The 19,151-nt window shown below is 41.9% G+C and overlaps 1 protein-coding gene across 1 annotated transcript in view; it reads right to left on the bottom strand.

Moving 5' to 3' along the window:
- Positions 1 to 19,151, bottom strand: part of AGBL1 (ATP/GTP binding protein like 1) — a 606,328-nt gene that overhangs the window by 487,419 nt on the left and 99,758 nt on the right. The window contains 2 exon segments of the mRNA XM_026448330.1: positions 786 to 951; positions 9,869 to 10,077. Coding sequence (XP_026304115.1) covers positions 786 to 951; positions 9,869 to 10,077 — 375 coding nt within the window.

The raw sequence follows: 19,151 nt of genomic DNA, 5'->3' as shown, positions 1-19,151 counted from the left end.
CCACCACACACGAATGCTTATTAGTCAGTACAAATGGTGTGCACGTAGGTATGTTGGGGCACTAAGTCATAAAGTTTAAACAGTTATCCCACATTGAATGCAAAATAAGTGCAGAAAAAATGACACATGAATACCATTCTGGATTCTCCCATGAAAGTCAGAGGTATTTATGCAACTAGCATAGCCAAAGTTTAGAGATCACACACGTACAAAATGTGTTATAACCTAAATATCACCTTGATTGAGCCCCTAATTTTTTGATTGAGGAAGTTATTTAAAACAAAATCCATAGTGGCAAAATTATGCCTATAGAAAATCTGTTCTTACTAGGATCTTTTGACAGGAAGATTTTCCTAGAGATTAAATAATAATACTTTCAAATATTTCAATATGTCTAGCCTGGAGTTGTAAATAATAAGAGTTTTATTTTAATTTCATCCTCAGGGCAAACTAATTCCACAATCGGTCAGTATGCTGCAGAGATTCGATCATGGGATTCTGAATAGACTTTTTTTTTAATTAGCTGAGATTACTGTACAGGCATTTGATAGCTACTAGGCAAAGCAGAAACAGTTAATAATGAAGAACAAAATAAGTGAGTTTGGTATTTTCTCACCCTGTTTATGAAAATCAAAACTGCTTTTACATATATGTCTCTAATTAGCTTAATAGACAATTATGGTTGACCTATGAAACAACTAATTCTATTTTCATACACTTTCCTGGGAGACATTGTCAAAATGCAAAAATTCATCTTAAAGGTCATAGTTACCCATTTATTTTACCTTCAGGTAGATCACATGGAGGTTCAGTGGCTATGCACCCAGGGACCGGGAAGGAATAGGCACTGCTGGCTGTGACCAAGGGAAGTGGACTCTTAGGGTAGCACTGCCTCAGGATCTGAAGCACCACAGAGATGACGGGCTCCATGCTCTTGTCATCCAGGCAGTTCTGAGCAAAGGGAAGATTATATCAGACGCCAGCATCTGGGCACAGTCACCTAGCTGTAACACAGCTAGTAACACTCTCCTAGCTGTAACACAGCACGGTCTCCTAGCTGTATTTCAGCTAATGAATTATACACATGGACAGACCATAAACAGCCTTAATGTAGAATGTCAAATTTGAACATTCCAACATAGAATTTTGTCTAATGTAGAATCTGTGCTTTTCTGTCTCTTGCTCATTTCATACATCATTGCAATGAATTCAGTCTGAATATAGACTTAAAATTCATTCAAGGGACGCTGCGCCTAAGGCAAGACATTGCTCAGGATAGCTGGGGGAAGAGGAGGCTGGTGTCTTTTCTCAGCCACCCATGTGTCACTGTGAATTATTGCCTACGTTAGGGAATGAGCAGCTGAATTGATGGAAGTCTTGCTTTTCTCTTTCAGCTTTCTTCTGCAGAGAAAAATATTTTTTATAAGAGATAAAATATGAAATCAAAGGGAAAGACTAAGTGAATCCCAAGTACCTAAATTAAATTACATGTCTCTTCTCAAAGCCCACAGTGTTGATCCCTCTTGGTACCTTCCCAAATCAGAGAAAAATTGGGTTTGCAGATGTAACATTTTGATACTGATGGAACATGACAAGACCCTTCTTTTCAGACACTGTGAAAAATGTAAGAACAAGTTCACTAAATTGAGAGACAGAGAGTTGAGTATAGTTCAGTATCTCTTTGGCAAAAACACAACCATTTTCTTCAGTATCTTTGTAAATGTTTTGTCTACTGACTTGGTATAGGAAGATGACTTGTGGGGTCCTCCAGTTTGCTATTCCTAAAGGGTACAGCAAGCTCTGAGGCCAATAAGTCACAGAAGTGGAGATGGTGGATGCCAGGTACCCACCACAGGGCAGTGTGAATGTCTGTGGTGCTGCTGAACTATGGCATGGCATCTCCAGACTCAACATTACAGGTACTTCCATGTGAAAGAACATCGAGGGAAAAAAAGTAATAAAAATTTATCCATGAATTTAAGCTACCCAAATGACTCCAAAATATAAGTAAGCCAACTTTCTTTTTTTTTTTTAGACAGAGTCTCACTCTGTCACCCAGGCTGGAGTGTAGTGGCACGATCTCAGCTCACAGCAACCTCCACCTCCCGGGTTCAAGCAATTCTCCTGCCTCAGTCTCCTGAGAAGCTGGCATTACAGATGCTTGCTACCATGCCAGCTAATGTTTGTATTTTTAATAGAGATAGGGTTTCACCACATTGCTCAGGCTTGTCTCAAACTCCTGACCTCAGGTGATCCACCTGCCTCAGTCTCCCAAAGTGCTGGGATTACAGGCATGAGCCCCCACGCCCAGCCTTAAGTAAGCCAACTTTCAAAATGAAATGTGTTAATGCAATCAAGAATGCTCTCTCCCCTTCAGTGTGTGCCAGTCATACCCATCAAGTGTCCTGAATCAACAGCCTCAGAATACACAGCAGGAAATACTCTTGGTGGAAAATGAATTAGTTTTGGCTAATTCATTATGGAGGCTAATGAACAGTTGAAGCTATTTCACCCGTTGGTCTGATCAAATGGTCTCAAGTGTTTCATGAAAAGTATTAGGAATGGGAAGAAAATAAAACAGAGTCTGAAGGAGGAAGCGATAAGGTGAAAGAGATGACTTATCAGATATAATGTTCTAAGCTCCAACCTTGGTAGAGATAGAGCCAGCCCAAGCCAGGGAATTCAGTCAAAAAAGCCAACATTTTGGAACACAGTTATGTTTGTGATGGTCTTTGATGATAAAAGATAATTGTGTCTTTTTTTTTTTTTTTTTGGTGGAATGAAACAAGTGAAAGGATGAAGCCCAGTTCAAATGTTCTGAAAAATTGGTCCATACCATGAACTGAATTTGAAGTCTGGAGGGAGTATTACAATCTATAAAACCCAAGGCCTTAGGAATCATGATATATTTGCCTTCTGCTGCACTGTAGGGGAAATACTTATGAATGCAAAGATCGTTGGTTTCAAGGTAACAGAAAATCTTGGATTCATTTCTCAACATTTCCCTCATGCTAGTGGATAGGTGCTGTGCAGGGCCGAGACTAAGGTGAGACTAAGGTGTGCAGGGTTGGTACGCGTGCTATGCATCAAAACAAGACAAGACTCCAGGAAATACAATCCTTATGGACCAATGTCTCAGAATTGGAGGCAAAGGTGAGATTTTAGGCTTCCTTTTCCCATCACTCTCAATAACACATTTGCTACTTGGAAGGGATGATGAAATATAAAAATGCATTCAATTAATGTATTCAATGCTTCCATCACAGTTAACATCTTTGAATTTACTTTGGCATAATAAATACCCTACTTGCATGATACATAGACAAGGTAAAGTAAGAGCAAACTGCTCAGGTCCTGGAGCCAGACTACGTGAGTTTAAATCCTGGACTGAAGATTACTAACTTCATAACCCTGGCAAATTAATACACTTCTCTGTGCCACAGTGTCTTCATCTGCAAAGTGGAGATAATAACACAACCTCTCTCCTAATGTTGTGTACAAATTAAATGCATTAAAGTAGGCAAAGTGCCTAATAGTAAGCATTTAGTATTAGCCAGTGGGAAAAAAGAAGGCATCCTTAGTGTCATAAAGTCTCCTAGGAGTCTGCATGAGGCTGCTAGGAGCCACTGCTCCTCAGAGCAGAGTCCTAGTAATAATTCCCATGATAACAAAGAAAGGCATTTTAGTGGAAAAGGACCTTGACTAGGGATATAAATTCCTGGGTTTAAATTCCAGCTCTGCTTCTATGTAGCCAAAGCCACTAACATCTCCTGCCTAAACTCCTATCAACACTCTAATTCCTCCCCTTACTCTCCTTCCTTCCCCTTGTGCCCTCTGATAATCTCTTTTCCAAATGGCAGCCAAAATGGTCCTTTAAAAGCATAAATCAGTTTAATGGGTATAGAGCTTTAATTTTTCCAGATGAAAAGAGTTCTGGAGATGGATGGGTAATAGTGATAGTTATACAACAATGTACTTAACCTGACCAAACTATACACCTAAAAATAGTTAAGATGGTGAATTTGGTTGCATGTATTTTACTACAATTAATTTAAAATTTTTCAAAATTAAAAAATGAAAAGCAAAAATTGTATCAGGTCAGTCTCCTGCTTCAAACTTGATAGAAATAAAATTCTAATTTATTTTTATGCCCTAGGAAGTTCTATGTGATCTGGCCTTCTCTATCTCTTTAATTCATGTCTTCTCCTCCTTTGTGCCTGCTTACAAGTTGATGGAGGCCAGGCGCGGTGCTTCACTTCATGCCTGTAATCCCAGCACTTTGGGAGGCCGAGGCAGGTGGATCACAAGGTCAGGAGTTCGAGACCAGCCTGGCCAAAGCGGTGAAATCCCGTGTCTACTAAAAATACAAAAATTAGCCAGGCATTGTGGTGCATGGCTGTAATTCCAGCTACTCGGGAGGCTGAGGCAGGAGAATCACTTGAACCCAGGAGGCGGAGGCTGCAGTGAGCCAAGATCACACTACTGCACTCCAGCCTGGGCAACAGAGCAAGACTCCATCTCAAAACAAAACAACAAACAAAAACGTTGGTGGAAATAAAATTCAAAGTCCTCATCATGGTTCAAGGAACTCTAAATGTCCTGGCACTGCCCATGACTCCAACTCAATCTCATGTCTTCCCCCCTACTCACAACACTCTGCCATATCTGTGTTTCTCAAGCTCACCCACCTCCCACTCTACTTCCCCACCTGAGGGTCTTTGCATTTACTTCCTTTTTCTCTCCATGGAACCCTCATCTCCAGACCCTCATGGCACTGGTTCTTTCTTATCATTCAGGTCTCAGGTGACACCACAGCTCTTCAACTATGCCTGCCTGGCATAACCCCTCTCTCCCTTCTCTTTGCAGTGATTCTTTGAATGTAGATGAGAAATTCTAAGGCCGAGGGCAGATGTGACATAGCTTCAATATAAAAATATCTTAAATGGAAATGGCTTGATATCTTCTGGATTGTCACTGAGATCTTTCCTTCTGCCTGACCCTCCAAAACGTCCTAGTTGTCCCACTCACTCTCCATGGCTTCTCTCTCTGTCTGTGCCTCGTGGCCACCTCCTGTGCTTCTCTGAACAGTTTACAAACCAAGTGTTTCTCTTAGACTTTTCAAAATACTCTCCTAGCTTCATTCAAATGTGGGTGCCTTCTTGGAGGCTTCTCCGGTCAGCAAGACCAAGTAGGGCCTCCTGTGCATGGTTACACGAAGTCTGTTATTACCCCCGCCTGCTGCCTACACTGCATTATCCATATCCTATTTTCCCATATGATATGAGTCCTCTATCACCTTCATCTTTGAACGCCCTATAGAACACAGCCCCAACATCCTTCACCAAAAAGGAGCTCAGAAAACATTTACTGAATCAATAGTAAATGATCTCAGACCAATCTGACCTTCAGGGTATCTAGCTCCTGATTCCAACCTGGTAATATTTCCTTTAGGATTCAGTCCCTCCTTTCATAGGTCCACAAGGCTGAGGCCCTTGGTCTTGTTGGCCAGAGACGAGCCTGATGAATCAAGACTTGGCCTACTGTGCTTTCTGAGCAAATGGTGGCAACTGTGACTTTTAAAAGGCCATATCACTTCTTATTCTAGTGATTCTCAAAGTGAGATACCCAAACCAGTAGCCTCAGTATCACCTGAGAACTTGTTAGAAATGCAGAATCTTGCATCTCACCTCAGAACAACTGAATTAGAAACTCTGAGGTAGGATCTAGCAATCCGTGTTTTAACAATTCCTCTAGGTAACTTTGATGCATGCTCAAGTTTGAAAACCAGCAATTTTAGCAAACTTTCTGGCCCCTTAAGCTGTTGTAGCTCCAAAGAGTGGTCCTTTTCTCTGATTATCTTATCTAGGTTTGTTTCTTCTGCAGTTATCTATTTCTCCAAATTGATAATTATCTCCAACTGTCTCAGGCATCCTTGTAGGAGTTTTCTTTTTTTTAACCTTGCATTAAAATTGTCATCCTTCTTCCTCTTTCCTCATGCAAAGCTCCAATAAGATTCCATTATACTACATTATACAGCACCCTTGCTGCACTATGGGTGATCTCAGCCTTTGAACTTCTAGGGGATGTTTACAGAATCTGTGCAGAAATGTAAGACTCAGGAAACAAAGAGGTAGGGTCACCAAGAGAGACAATGCAAGCAGTGACCTCAGCAGAAAGGCAAAGAAGAATATTAAGATGGCAAAGGTGTAGGAAGGACTTTAAAAAAGTTCATTTATAGTCAATCTCATTCTCAGTAGGTTTGTAAGCACATTATACACATCAGTAAAACTAATATAGGACCGTGGTTTTCCAAGTGTGATCCTGAATCGGTAGTATCAGCATCACTTAGGGAGTTTTCAGGAAAGCACATTCTCAGACCCCACCACAGCCCTGCTGAGTCAGAAACTCTGAGAATGGAGTCCAACGGGCTCTGCTTTAGTGACCCCTCCGGGTGACTCTGATGAATGCTCAACTTGGGGAGCTGCTGGTACAGTGGGCAAAAGCATGGGCTCTCAAGTGAGACTATCAGATTCCAATCCTGGCTCCAACACTTATGAGCTTTGTGAACTTGGGAAAATTACTTAACAGTTATGTGCCTCAGTTTCTTCATCTGTAAAAAGGGAGATAATAATAGAGCCTACCTCAAAAGCTTTTTAAATTATCAATATTGGAGAGTCTACATAAATTGCTAAGACAGTCAAGGGATATATTAATAGTAAGAGTTCAAAGTAACTGTCTTCTCTTTCTCCTACTTCTTCTCTTCCTCCTCCTCCTCCTCCTGCCTCTGCTGCTGCTGCTTCATTAACATTGTCATCACTATCACTGGCATCAGCAATAGCAACAGCAGCAGCAGCAGCAGCAGCAGCATAATCTGCAAATGGCAACTGAAATAACATCACCAAATCCAAGGTCCCTGAGTTGACCATCCAGTGACTCCCATGCCTTCGCTAGCAGATGGGAGAGGAGGGGTGACGGGCAGCTCTAACTCCAGCACACCTGCAAGGGCATCTGTGCTCACAACACTCACCTCAGGTCTGGGAGGCTACTCAACACTGGTTATGACTGCCAGGGAAGAGTAACAAGCCATTTGGTTTCTAAGCCAGGACAGCCTATCTTTCACCTGCAAGGATCATTTTCCAAAAAACAGAAGAATGTTAAACATCAGACTTTGCACATAAACTTGATAACATTTCCTCTGGAAGAGCACAAAATTTTTATTTTATTTTATTTTATTTTTTGAGACAGAGTCTTACTCTGTCCCCCAGACTGGAGTGCAATGGTACAATTTCAGCTCACTGTAACCTCCACCTCCTGGGTTCAAGCAATTCTCCTGTCTCAGCCTCCTGAGTAGCTGGGATTACAGGCACGTGCCACCATGCCCGGCTAATTTTTTGTATTTTTAGTAGAGACAGGGTTTCGCCATGTTGGCCAGGCTAGTCTTGAACTCCGGACCTCAGGTGATCCGCCTGTCTTGGCCTCCCAAAGTGCTGGGATTACAGGCATGAGCCACCACCCCTGGCCAAGAGCACACTATTTAAAAGACTAAAAGCAAGGGTGAGTGGCGGTGGTGAGGAATTCAACCTCTTGAGGTTGACATCCATACATTCTACACACTCTTCCAGGCGACAGGTGTGTCATGGCCTATTTACTCAGCACTGTCCCTTAGGCCCCTCCTGGGCTGCTTTTCCATATAATTCTTAGAGAGATTATAACATGAGGTAGAGAAACCTCACTATAAAGTGCACACTCTGTGTGTACTCACATTCTGCTTCCATTCCAACAGTAATTCAAGGCTGGAAGCTTCTTGCTAATGTGCTTAACTGAGCAACTGAAGTCTTCATTGACCTGCTAAAGGAACCGTTTTGAAGAACCTGCACACAGGCTCACAGCCTCTCCTGCTGGGCTTCATTTAGTGTTTTCTCCACCATATTTCTATCATAGACATGTCCCTCTGTGATTACCATCTTCTTCCTTTATTGCTTTTTTCTTGTTTGTTTTGTTTTTTGTTTGATTTTTTAGCACAGAACAGAGAAATAGCCAATAACATGGAGGGCAGAGGAACATGGTAAAACCCTGGACCAGAGTAGGGGTCTGTTAAACATCAGCAATGCAGGAGGCCATTGCACTAGGACTGGGAGGGATTAGAGACTTGGGGGACCACAAGCTTACAAAGCAAGAGGGAGCTTGGAAAAATTCAAAGCCCTGCTTCATCCTGAGAAATAGAATGTAAAATATAGCTATTTCATGACTGAGAAGCTTTGAAAGCTGTAATGATGGAAAGAAATCCAGAGGTGATAGCATATAGGAAATTAGATACTGGTTTGCAGCACTGTATTTTGTTATTGTTTGGTGGGGGTAGGGCCATTTTTAATGAGAAATGTCTACAGATACCATGGTTGGAAAACAACACTCTCATTGGCAGCTTCATTACCTCAGATGTACTCAGATAGAGAAAAACTGGAGGGTGTCCAGAGAGGAGCAAGAAGGCTGAAAAAGGGAGTCCAGAGGCGGCCTAATCTGGAGGTAATAGGAACATAATGCGTGTGCAACATGGCTGCCTTGGCCCCAGGAGAAGGTGGGTGAGCAGATGATGGATATTTGGAACACTTATACCACCAATAGAGAGGCCATATGTAGCCTCAAACTATGGTAGCCCTAATCAGGTGAAATTAAGGCATGTATTTAGGTTGAAATCCAGGAATCCCTAGAATGCATATTCCAGTGGGGTGCTGATAAGTAGAAACCTTTGAAGACACCATCCCCTTTCCCTGGGATGCTCTTCCCCTGCAATTTGGCCTGTCCAGCATGACCAGCTCCTCCAATAACTCAGGTCTCAGCTCAGGTGTCACCTGCTCAGAGATGACTTGACCTCTCTCTCTAAAAGAACACCTGCTCCCTCTACCTATGGCTGCTCCTGTAGACCTATGCCCTTACTTCATTGATTTCACAGTGCAATATGAAATTATCTTCCTCACTGGATTCTTTGCTTACTTAGTGTCTGACTCTTCTGCTAGGAGGTTTTCCCTATAGGCTCAAGGGCCTCATTTGTCATATCCACCACTAGACCCCACTGCTAATTATTCCAATAATGGCTCATCCTCAAAACACAGTTCAGTCATGGCAAGCACTCTTCTGGGCATGTGCCATTTGTACAGTGACTTATTTAGTCCACACGACAACCTAGGTTTTGTTATTTCTGCTTTTTTTTCTTTTGAAGAATCTAGAGGCCCAGAGAAGTTGAGTGACTTTTTCAAAGTTTCACAGCTGTAGGCCCTAGAGCTGGGATTTGAATCCAGTTCTCTAGTTTTAGAGTCAACACTTACCACTGTGCCATACTGCACCTCTGGTAGTGTGTATTCAACAAATATATGTTAAGTATATATGAATGAATCGATGGAATGAAGATTGTTTTGTTGTTGTTGTTGTTCTTTTGAGACAGGGACTCACTCTGCCAGCTAGGCTGGAGTTCAGTGGCATGATCTCGGCTCACTGCAACATCCGCCTCCCAGGTTCAAGCGATTCTCCTGCCTCAGCCTCCTGAGTAGCTGGAACTACAGGCATGCGCCACCACACCCAGCTGATTTTTATATTTTTAGTAGAGAGGGGTTTCATCATTTTGGTCAGGCTGATCTCAAACTCCTGACCTCAGGGGATCATCTGCTTTGGCCTCCCAAAGTGCTGGGATTACAGGCGTGAGCCACCAAGCCTGGCCTGGAATGAAGACTTAAATCTGGAACATCTGCCCTTAGCAGGAAACAAGAAATAGATTGAGGTGTTCCCAGCTTTGTCTGGGATGATTCCTAAATGACGGCCTTCAGGAATCATCCAGCTGGCCTCCAGCTGCAGAGTGAATCCCCATGCTGCCTGCCTGTGTGGTGCTGAAGAGGATCTCCATGCCCTGTGCTGCCAGGAAGGCCTCCCTGCCGGACCGGAGGGCAGCAATGTGCTTGAGGCAGAGCAGCAAGCCCCGTCGGATCTGCACGTAGGTGTTGGCTGTGTCACGGCTGTGCCAGTCCTGGTGCAGCCAGAGCAAGCTGGTGACGTAACCTCGGTTCACTGCCCTGCGGCCGTTCGACTCTGAAAACAAAGGGGAAGGCAGAGTCAATCACAGGCTCTCCACGGCTGCACCTCTTTGAGAATGTTCCAGTGCATTTCCCACAAGATACTTATTAATATCAAGGGAATAATAATGTTTTAGTATGAAAACTGGCAGATGTCACCTTAAACCAAGTAATCAAAGTTAACATCCCCAGTAATGGGACAGTCATCACGTGCCCCGATATGATGCACCGAGAAAGATCAGCATCACTTCTATGGTGTTCCTGCCAAGAATGCATAACCCGAATTGGATCATGAAGAAAATCAGCAAAGCCTAAATGAAAGACATGCTACAAAATACCTGACCTACACTCCTTGAAAATGTCAAGGTCATGAAAGGCAAAACAAAACAGAACAAAACATGAGGCTAAAGGGAACTAAAAAGGCATGACAAGTCAGCATAATAAGTAATTATAGTTTAAATATTGGGCCAGAAAACAATTTTTTCTTTTGCTGTAAAAGGCGTTATTGGGCAGTGGTCGAATTTGAATAAGATCTGTAGATTAACTAACAGTTTTGTATCAGTGCTTATTTTCGGATTTTGATAAACTGGGGTTATGTAAGAGGATACTTTTGTTTTTAGGAAATTCATAATTAGAGTGTATGGAAGTCTGTACCTTATTCTCAGAAAAACAAACAAACAAACAAACAAAAACATAATACTAACAGTGTGGGAGGAGAGACAGACACAAAGAGCGAGTTCCACCAGATTTCCAATCCTCCTATCTGCATGTCAGTGGACCCAGGAGGTTGTCATTTGGGTTGAGCTATCAGATTAGGTGGGGAAGGAGAGGATGCTGAGTGAGGTATAGTATCTGAAAGGCTGCCATGTGTAAGAGATATGTTGGGTGTCCTTTCTAAAGAGAATGGAAGCTAATTTATAGATAATCAAGATTCATAAATTTGTTTCATATAGTTGAAGCCTCAACATCCGTTTTTAGGCACGACTTAAGTTGCTTGAAACCCAGTCGTACCCCGTTGCCTCTGACCTACAGAAAACTTGCCCTCCCCACGTGGTTGTTTGCCATATGGCCTGCTTGTTCCTCATCCCATTGACCAAAAACCCAACATTTTCCGCACCTACCGACCACAGTAAAACCCAATGAACAACACCAGAGTCATGTGACTAGGACCTGCTCTTCATATGTGTTTTCTTTAAACTGCCAAATCCACAACCCCTGCAGGAAAGCCTGACAGATGATGCCATGGACCTTAAGAAAGGCCCAGTCCCACAACAGAGCCTCTCTCTCCCCAGACACTGTTTGAGCTCCCTGCCACCTCAAACTCCCCAGCAACTCTTCTTATTCTCCTAGCTCTGTAATAACAGAAACATTTCTGCTATTTCACGGGTTTTGCTGTGCTGCCTCTTCTGAGTCTCACCTGACCCACACACCCCAACTAACTTTATCCCCTATCAGTGGCTTACAGCCACTCTTGAAAGAGACCCCAAGACCAAGTTAGAAAGAAATCACAGGCCAGGCATGGCGGCTCACACCTGTAATCCCAGCACTGTGGGGGCCTGAGGCAGGAGGATAGCTTGAGGCCAGGAGTTTGGAGACAAGCCTGAGTAACAATAGTAAAACCCCACCTCTACAAAAAATAAAAATAAGCCAAACGTGGTGGCTTGCACCTGTGGCCCCAGTTACTAGGGAGACTGAGGCAAGAGAATCACTTGTGCCCAGGAGTTCAAGGCTGCAGTGAGCTATGGTCCTAAGCAACAGAGTGAGACCCTCGCTCAAAAAAAAAAAAAAAAAAAAAAAAAAAAAAAGGGGAAAAAAAGATATTAAAACACACTAGGCTGAGTTCAGGAAAGGAATTCTTCAAACTTAAGGCTGTTCAAGAAGAGGATAGACTCTAGGGTAGTGAGCAATAGGGTGCTGAAAACGTTCAGGTAAAGTTCGGAAGTCCACCCAGCGGGGATTTAGTATGGGGCTTTCTCATATCTGACAGGGACATTTTCAACTCCTTGACTTCTCTGTGTTAGTTCAATATTCCTGTTTGGGACCTCCCATAAAACCCTATTTTATGGACCTAAAACAGAGGGAGAAGAACAGTCCAAGATGCCTCTCTCAACAGTTAATATACGCTACTTTTCAGGTTAAGCTCCTTGGGCTACAGAGTTGGTGGACAAACACGTACTGGTTCAGATCTGTCCAGTAGATGCCTGATCCTCTCAGTTCCTAGGGACTAGGTGCATTGCAGGGCTCTAACCGGCTGACTCTCAGTCAGAATGCCCAAATTTTGTAGCTCCGTTCTCTCACTACCGCATCTCTCCATCATCTGAGCCATTCACACTGGCGTATGAGACAGTACGTGCTTCTGGCTGAGTGTGTGTGAGGGAGAGCCCCTGAGATGTAATCAGATAAGCAAAATTTCATCTCAAAGGCAGATTTCTCCCTAAGACCATGTAAGTGCATATTAGTGCAAAAAATAACATGGAAATATAATGCTTTATTCCAGAGGAGTTTTTTTCATAATATTAATAAAACTCCCCTTTTTCTGCTTGTTTGTCAAATTCTAAATTGTCAGCTCGACTGAGCCCCACTGAAATTTTTGGCTCATTTGTGCAGTTTTTTTTTCCTTCTCCTTTCTTTCCCTCTCTTTACAACATGACCCTAAATTGAGAGTGACGAGCTTTATTCACCTGGTGCTATGTTTGTGGAGGGTTTGAATTGCCTTCATTATCACCTTTAATGAATTATTCTTTTGTATCAAAAATATTTCACTCCCTGGAAGATCTTGGCCATAGAGCATGAGAGTTCTTTATTGCCTAAAGGAGTTTGCAGACTATTCAATATCTGATGTTTAAAAGAAAATTGAGAATTAAGTAGGAGGTATTAAAGGACAGTATCACCTGCAAAAAAGATGCCAGAACAACAGTTCACAGGGGCCCCGTGGCAGCATAAGCTTAAGGACTTTTGTCTTTTATCTGTTTTAAGAGTATTAGATTGATAATGGGTTATCCCAGTGACCTTCATCCATGACATTTTTTGTGGGGGGGAGAAAGATAATGAAAAAAAAATCTTTAATTGTCTGGGAGAAAAATCCCTTATCAAATCCCAATGATTTTATTCATGATTTCCTGTTAATCCCTAACAAACTGTCATGTTTACTAACATTTAAAATAGCTAAACCTCCTTCCCCTGTGACCCTACACCCGTCAATCTTTCTCTGAGAATGTCTTGGGAAGTTGTGCAAAAGTCAATACGTATCTAAAATGCGACAAGAGGAGATTCATCAAACTGAGAAAGAGCAAATATGGAGAAGAACAAAGAATAAAATGAGGGTCACTGGGATCAGCAACTTAGAGGAGTTCTGGAAGATCTGAGAGGAAAGCGCTGCTTCTCAGGGCCCGGGCAAACAGAGCAGAGATGAGGTATGTTTTTGAATACTGCTGTGGATGGGCTTAGAGTTGAGAGCTGTGAGAGGGCTTCAGGTCCCCCTCTTTGGAACACACCAGCTCTGCTATAGTCTGTTTACATAAACAGCTGTTTCCTAAGATTTTCCTTGAAAAAAAAAATCCTGTAGCTTAATTTTTTTTTAAGTTTCTAAGTAGATTAGTGTCTTTTATTTTATTTTATTTTTTATTTATCTACTTATCTATTTATTTTAAGACAGAGTCTCACTCTGTCACCCAGGCTGGAGTACAGTAGCAGGATATTGGCTCACTGCAATCTCTGCCTCCCACGTTCAAGTGATTATCCTGCCTCTGCCTCCCACGTAGCTGGGATTACAGGTGCATGCCACCACATCCAACTAATTTTTTTGTATGTTTAGTAGAGACGGAGTTTCACCATGTTGGCCAGGCTGGACTTGAACTCCTAACCTCAGGTGACCCACTCACCTCGGCCTCCCAAAGTGCTGAAATTACAGGAGTGAGCCACCATGCCCGGCCTACATTAATGTCTTTTAAACTGATTGGAGGATGGGGATGGAATGGACAGAGAGTTCTGAGGGTCTTTAATTTTAACACCTCACCCACTCCTCTACCCCATCCTAAAAACATTGACCCTGCTTCCTGGCACCCCCTAGCTCCATCAGGCCCTCGCTGCTAGCCTCATGCTGAAGATCTTTTTTTGGCCAGTTTTCCTTTGGCTAATCCATGAACAACAGGAGATTTATCTTTGTCCTTACCTCCCATTCACCCTTCTCTATTCTTCTATTTCTACTTATCTCTCTGGGTTCTATCCTCCAAGGGCCTGACTTGCAGTTAATTCTCAGTCTGAAACAGGACCTAGTGATATCCTTATTTTAACCCCAAGTATTTATTAACTGAGGTTCACGTGTGCCGCTTTAGGGCTGATCCCATTGATGCAGATTTTTACACTTAAAAACTGGAAGGGAATATGCCAAGGTAACAAGAATACTTAATGGGATTGGGGATCAACTGATGATTCTATTTGCTTATTTAGACTTTTCTGTAGTTTTATTTCTCATGCGTTCTACAACAAACTTTGACAATCAGGAGGAAAAAAAAATGGAGCCTTTTGGTGTTACAAACAGGTAACCCACAGACTATTAGCCACACAGTGTTGTCAAGGCAAGTGAGCAGGGCAAGCAATCCACAGGTTGACATAGTAATCAACTCATTTTTTTGTCTAACCCCAGCTCCTTCAGAAGTGAATTACCTGCCTAGCTTCTGAAGGCATTGGAGATCCCGACCATCTTTATAAAGATATTTGTGGTCTAAAGAGGAAAGCCTAGAAACCTTCAAGACTCAAAAATTGGATTTCTCCTGGGCAATTTGGGGCCCCACAACAGACTGGTGGGGAGAAATGGTTGGCGTTCTGGATAACTATACCTGCAAGCAGCCCACTGCTCTTCTTCTTTGGCAAAACTGAAGGAAGTTGTTATCACTGCTCTTTATTTCTCATATTTTGGAACTGCATCATCCTTTTTGGGGGCAGTGATGACCTTAAGCAGAGAAAATGTGGGAGCCTGCAGCAAAGTAATGTAACAGCCACAGCTCCAGAAATGAGACGTACAGATGAGTGTAGACTTCTGAACTCATGTGCCCTTCACTGCCTTGCTCATCCTGATCTGTGGGCAGACCCTTCAACTTCCTGTCACTGTCTTTCTGAAATTCTTGCATGTGGCCAGAAGTTCCACCACTTTCTAGCTGTGTGATTTTGAGCATGCTACTTTACAGCTCTATCGCTCAGTCTTTATCTGAAATAAAACCAATAGTAATCTCTCTTTCGTGAGACTGTTGAGAGAATTACATGAGATAATACATATAAAGTAGATGGCTCAATGCCTGGTACATAATATGTACAATATCTGTTGCCTGTGGAAACTATCACCATCACTATCATCATCATGTATTTTTTTTTTATTCCAATGGCTCTCTATTGTTACAGACAAATGTATTAGTCTGTTCTCATGCTGCTAATACAGACATACCTGAGACTGGGTAATTTATAAAGGAAAGAGGTTTAATTGATTCACAGTTTCACTGTGAATTGTGAGGCTGGGGAGGCCTCACAATCATGGCAGAAGAGCAAGGGATATCTTATATGGTGGCAGGCAAGAGAGAGCTTGTGCAGGGGAATTCCCCTTTTAAAACCAACAGATCTCACGAGACTTACTAACTATCATGAGAACAGCATGGGAAAGACCCACTCTCATAACTGGGTCCCTCCCATGACACGTGGGAACTGTAAGAGCTACAATTCAAGATGAGATTTCAGTGGAGAGATGGCCAAATCATATCAACAACGAGAACAGAAGCTACAGGGGCCCCTAGTTACTGATTTTACTTTTGGCTCTAGTGTTTACTAGCCATGTAACCTTGGTTAAGCTACTCAATGTTATGGTTTGAACATGTCCCCTCCAAAATTCAGGTGTTGTCAATGTGATAATATTAAGAGGTGGGGCCTTGAAGACATGATTAGGCTGGGAAGGCTCTTCCCTTGTGAATGAGATTAAGGACCTTATAAAAGAGGTTTCATAGAGTGTCCTGCTAGCTTGCCCTTTCACCTTCTGCTATGTGAGGATGCAGCAAGAAGGCCCTCACCAGATGCCACACCCTTGATCTTGGACTTCCCAGCCTCCAGAACTGTAAGAAAAAAAATTATGGTCTTTATCAGTTACCTAGTCTCATGGATTTTGTTATAGAAACACAAAATGGACTAAGAAGGACACTTAGCCATTCTGAACTGAATTTCCATCATCTGTAAATATTAAGCAATATAAAAAAGATAAAAATAATTGAAACATTCTTACAAGTCCATTATAAGAATTGAAAACATAACTCAGCACCTGACATAAAGTACGTGCTCAATAAATGATCATTCCTTTCCCTACAAAGATGGCATCCAAATTTCACATACCTTTCACCGATGAGCATAGCCAAAGGAAAAATTTCAAAATAAGTAAAACCTATAACCACTTTTTTCAATCCCCATGGAGTGTACATGACTTCTCACCCCAAAATGGCCACCAGTCCTACATTGCTGCCTCTTCTGAGACACTCTCATACATACAATGAAACACTCCTCTTTATGCATGCTGAAGCTCACACCCCATTTTATCCGAGGTGCCATTAAAGGCTATGTCCATGATATAAACCTGAAAATTTCCCTCTCTGACAAAATGTACATGTATTGAGTCTCATTACCCTAAAGCCTTTTTAGAAGATTAGTTAATCCTCTAAGATCCATATGAATGATAGCAGTTACATGCTTAATATGCCACCTTTACATTTGATAAGACATATATAAGAATAAATACAAGGACCCAAGGCCCTTCACCATTCCTGAGAACAGAAATTACCTCCAGCTATACAGAGTACCACTACATATCATACCCCAAACAATTCTTGCCCAGAAAAATTAAATAGCTCTACTGTTTCAGAGCCTTCCTGAAAATCCATTCATCTGAACTACTGACATTTAAACTAGTCTTTTTCAGGATAGAAACGCCCCTCTCAGAACAGAAGACCACACATCTGGGGGGATTAAACTCTTACTTACTATCCAAAGTTTGCTTCCAAATCCCTTCCTCCCAACCTTGAGCAATTATATCACAAAACTTGCCTGATCCCAAACAGGACTGCACATTGAAACCCTCGCTTCAAACCATGGTTCTCAAACCCTGCAATTTTCCACCCAAGAATTCCCATTTCTGAGACATTAGTAAGACTAAAGGTAGTGGTGTCCATAACTACAGTATACAATACCCTTGACTTTGCAACAGATTATCTTAGGGGTCTCTTCAGGGAGTCTATTTAGAAGATGTTTCTGGATAAAGTAGTCTCTACTAAGTCTTCTAAATCATATTACACGAAAAGCAAGCTGTCTACTTTGCCATCAGAACACATTACAACATGAATATTTATTTACTAAATATTTCCTATGTGCTCTGCACTAGGCTAATCATATTATATGGATCATCTGTCTTATGAAAATGCTTAAAGTATTACTTTCCCTCTTTTGCAAATGAAGACAGAGGTTAAGAGAAGTTAAACAACTTCTTTAAGTCCACAGAGCTTATAAGTGGCATATCTAGGATTCACATGAAATCTCCTCATCTGACTCCAAAGGTTAACATCCCATGGTAGCCTCAAAGCCCCTTTTTAGTTTTACTTTCATTTTTAATTGATAAACAATGATTGTATATGTCTATGGAGGTCGATGTGATCTTTCCATGCCTATATACCTTGGGGAATGAACAAATTGGGCTAATAAACATATTCATCATCTCACAAGGCTGTCAGCATAGTGCACATTCCTTGCACCTATGTAAAGACATTTAGTTCTTACCACTAATCCAGCCTCTTGGGGAAGATTTCTGAAAGGCTAATGGAGATACAGCCTGCAGTGTTTGAAGGGAGTGGCTTTTAGCCAATCCCCCTCCTCCAACTTCTCTGTTCTCTCTCAGGGCCCTAAATTGTGGTAAGAGTTGATTTTTCAGAGGAAACTTGAACAGGTTTAAGGGCCAAATAAATGGCCTATGGTTCTTTGAGTCCCTAGAGAAGATGTTTTGGGGACTTCTTGACATCCAGCCAATGACACAATGAGGCTGGCCCAGCAGTGCCAGGCCCAGGTGTGAGCGCGGAACCACTGAGGAAAGGTGGAGTCAACTGCCCCTCCTCTTGCCCTGTAGCTGCAGGAGTGGCTGGTGCAAAGGAGAACAGCCAGATATGTACAAAAGCATAAGGAAGCCTAATACCATCCATCATGGAAATTATACTTGATTATCATTTGCTCAAATAAGAATGATGGTTTTGAATTAGCTTACAGGTACTTTTTTCTCTTTGTAAAGTAGATACATTTCAATAAACTTGGCTATAAAGTAAATTTTGGTTTCAAGCAAATCTTGTTTTCTCAATTGACTGCCTTTATAAAATTAAAGATGCTTTTCCTAAGCTCCAGAAATCGGGACAGGTAAAAGACTACACTTCAGATCATTGTTTTAAATCTAGATTAATCTACCTTTTTTAAATCCTCAACTCCTTCTAATAACTTTCCACAGAACTAGTCCCAAACCATAGGAATTTCTCTACTCTCAGTAAAGCCTCGGAATCCACACCTTTCTCTTCCTCACACATCTCTGGTCTTCCCCCACCTCAGCACATACAGTGTCTAATGAAGGACGTTAGGTTGCAATGCTGCACCTATTAAGAGAAAGGGGCACACCTGTAATCCCAGCACTTTGGGAGGCCAAGGCAGAAGCATTGCTTAAGCCAAGAGTTTGAGACCAGCCTGGACAACAGAGTGAGATCCCCATCTCTACAAAAAAATAAAAATAAAAACTAAATTTAAAAAATAAACATAAAAGGTGCCACAAGACTTGAAACTCTTCTGAGTCAATATTTTACATTCCATATGAGGAGTCACATCATCCTTTATCAATCCTCAGGCATATGTTTATCCACATTTTAGTATTTCTGACATTAAGGTGCTTCTTACCAAGGGTGATGTTTTCATTGTAACTGACAGCATTTTCTCATTCGGTGGCACATAAAAAATGGCATACACCTCACAGTTGATGATAGACTTAGATTTGAGAAAAAATGGTTGATTTTTCAATATTGCTAGTTTGAAAATTCT

The sequence above is a fragment of the Piliocolobus tephrosceles genome, chromosome 6, assembly GCF_002776525.5.
Source record: "Piliocolobus tephrosceles isolate RC106 chromosome 6, ASM277652v3, whole genome shotgun sequence".
Taxonomy (NCBI): domain Eukaryota; kingdom Metazoa; phylum Chordata; class Mammalia; order Primates; family Cercopithecidae; genus Piliocolobus; species Piliocolobus tephrosceles.
This window is presented reverse-complemented; position numbering and strand designations above follow the sequence as displayed.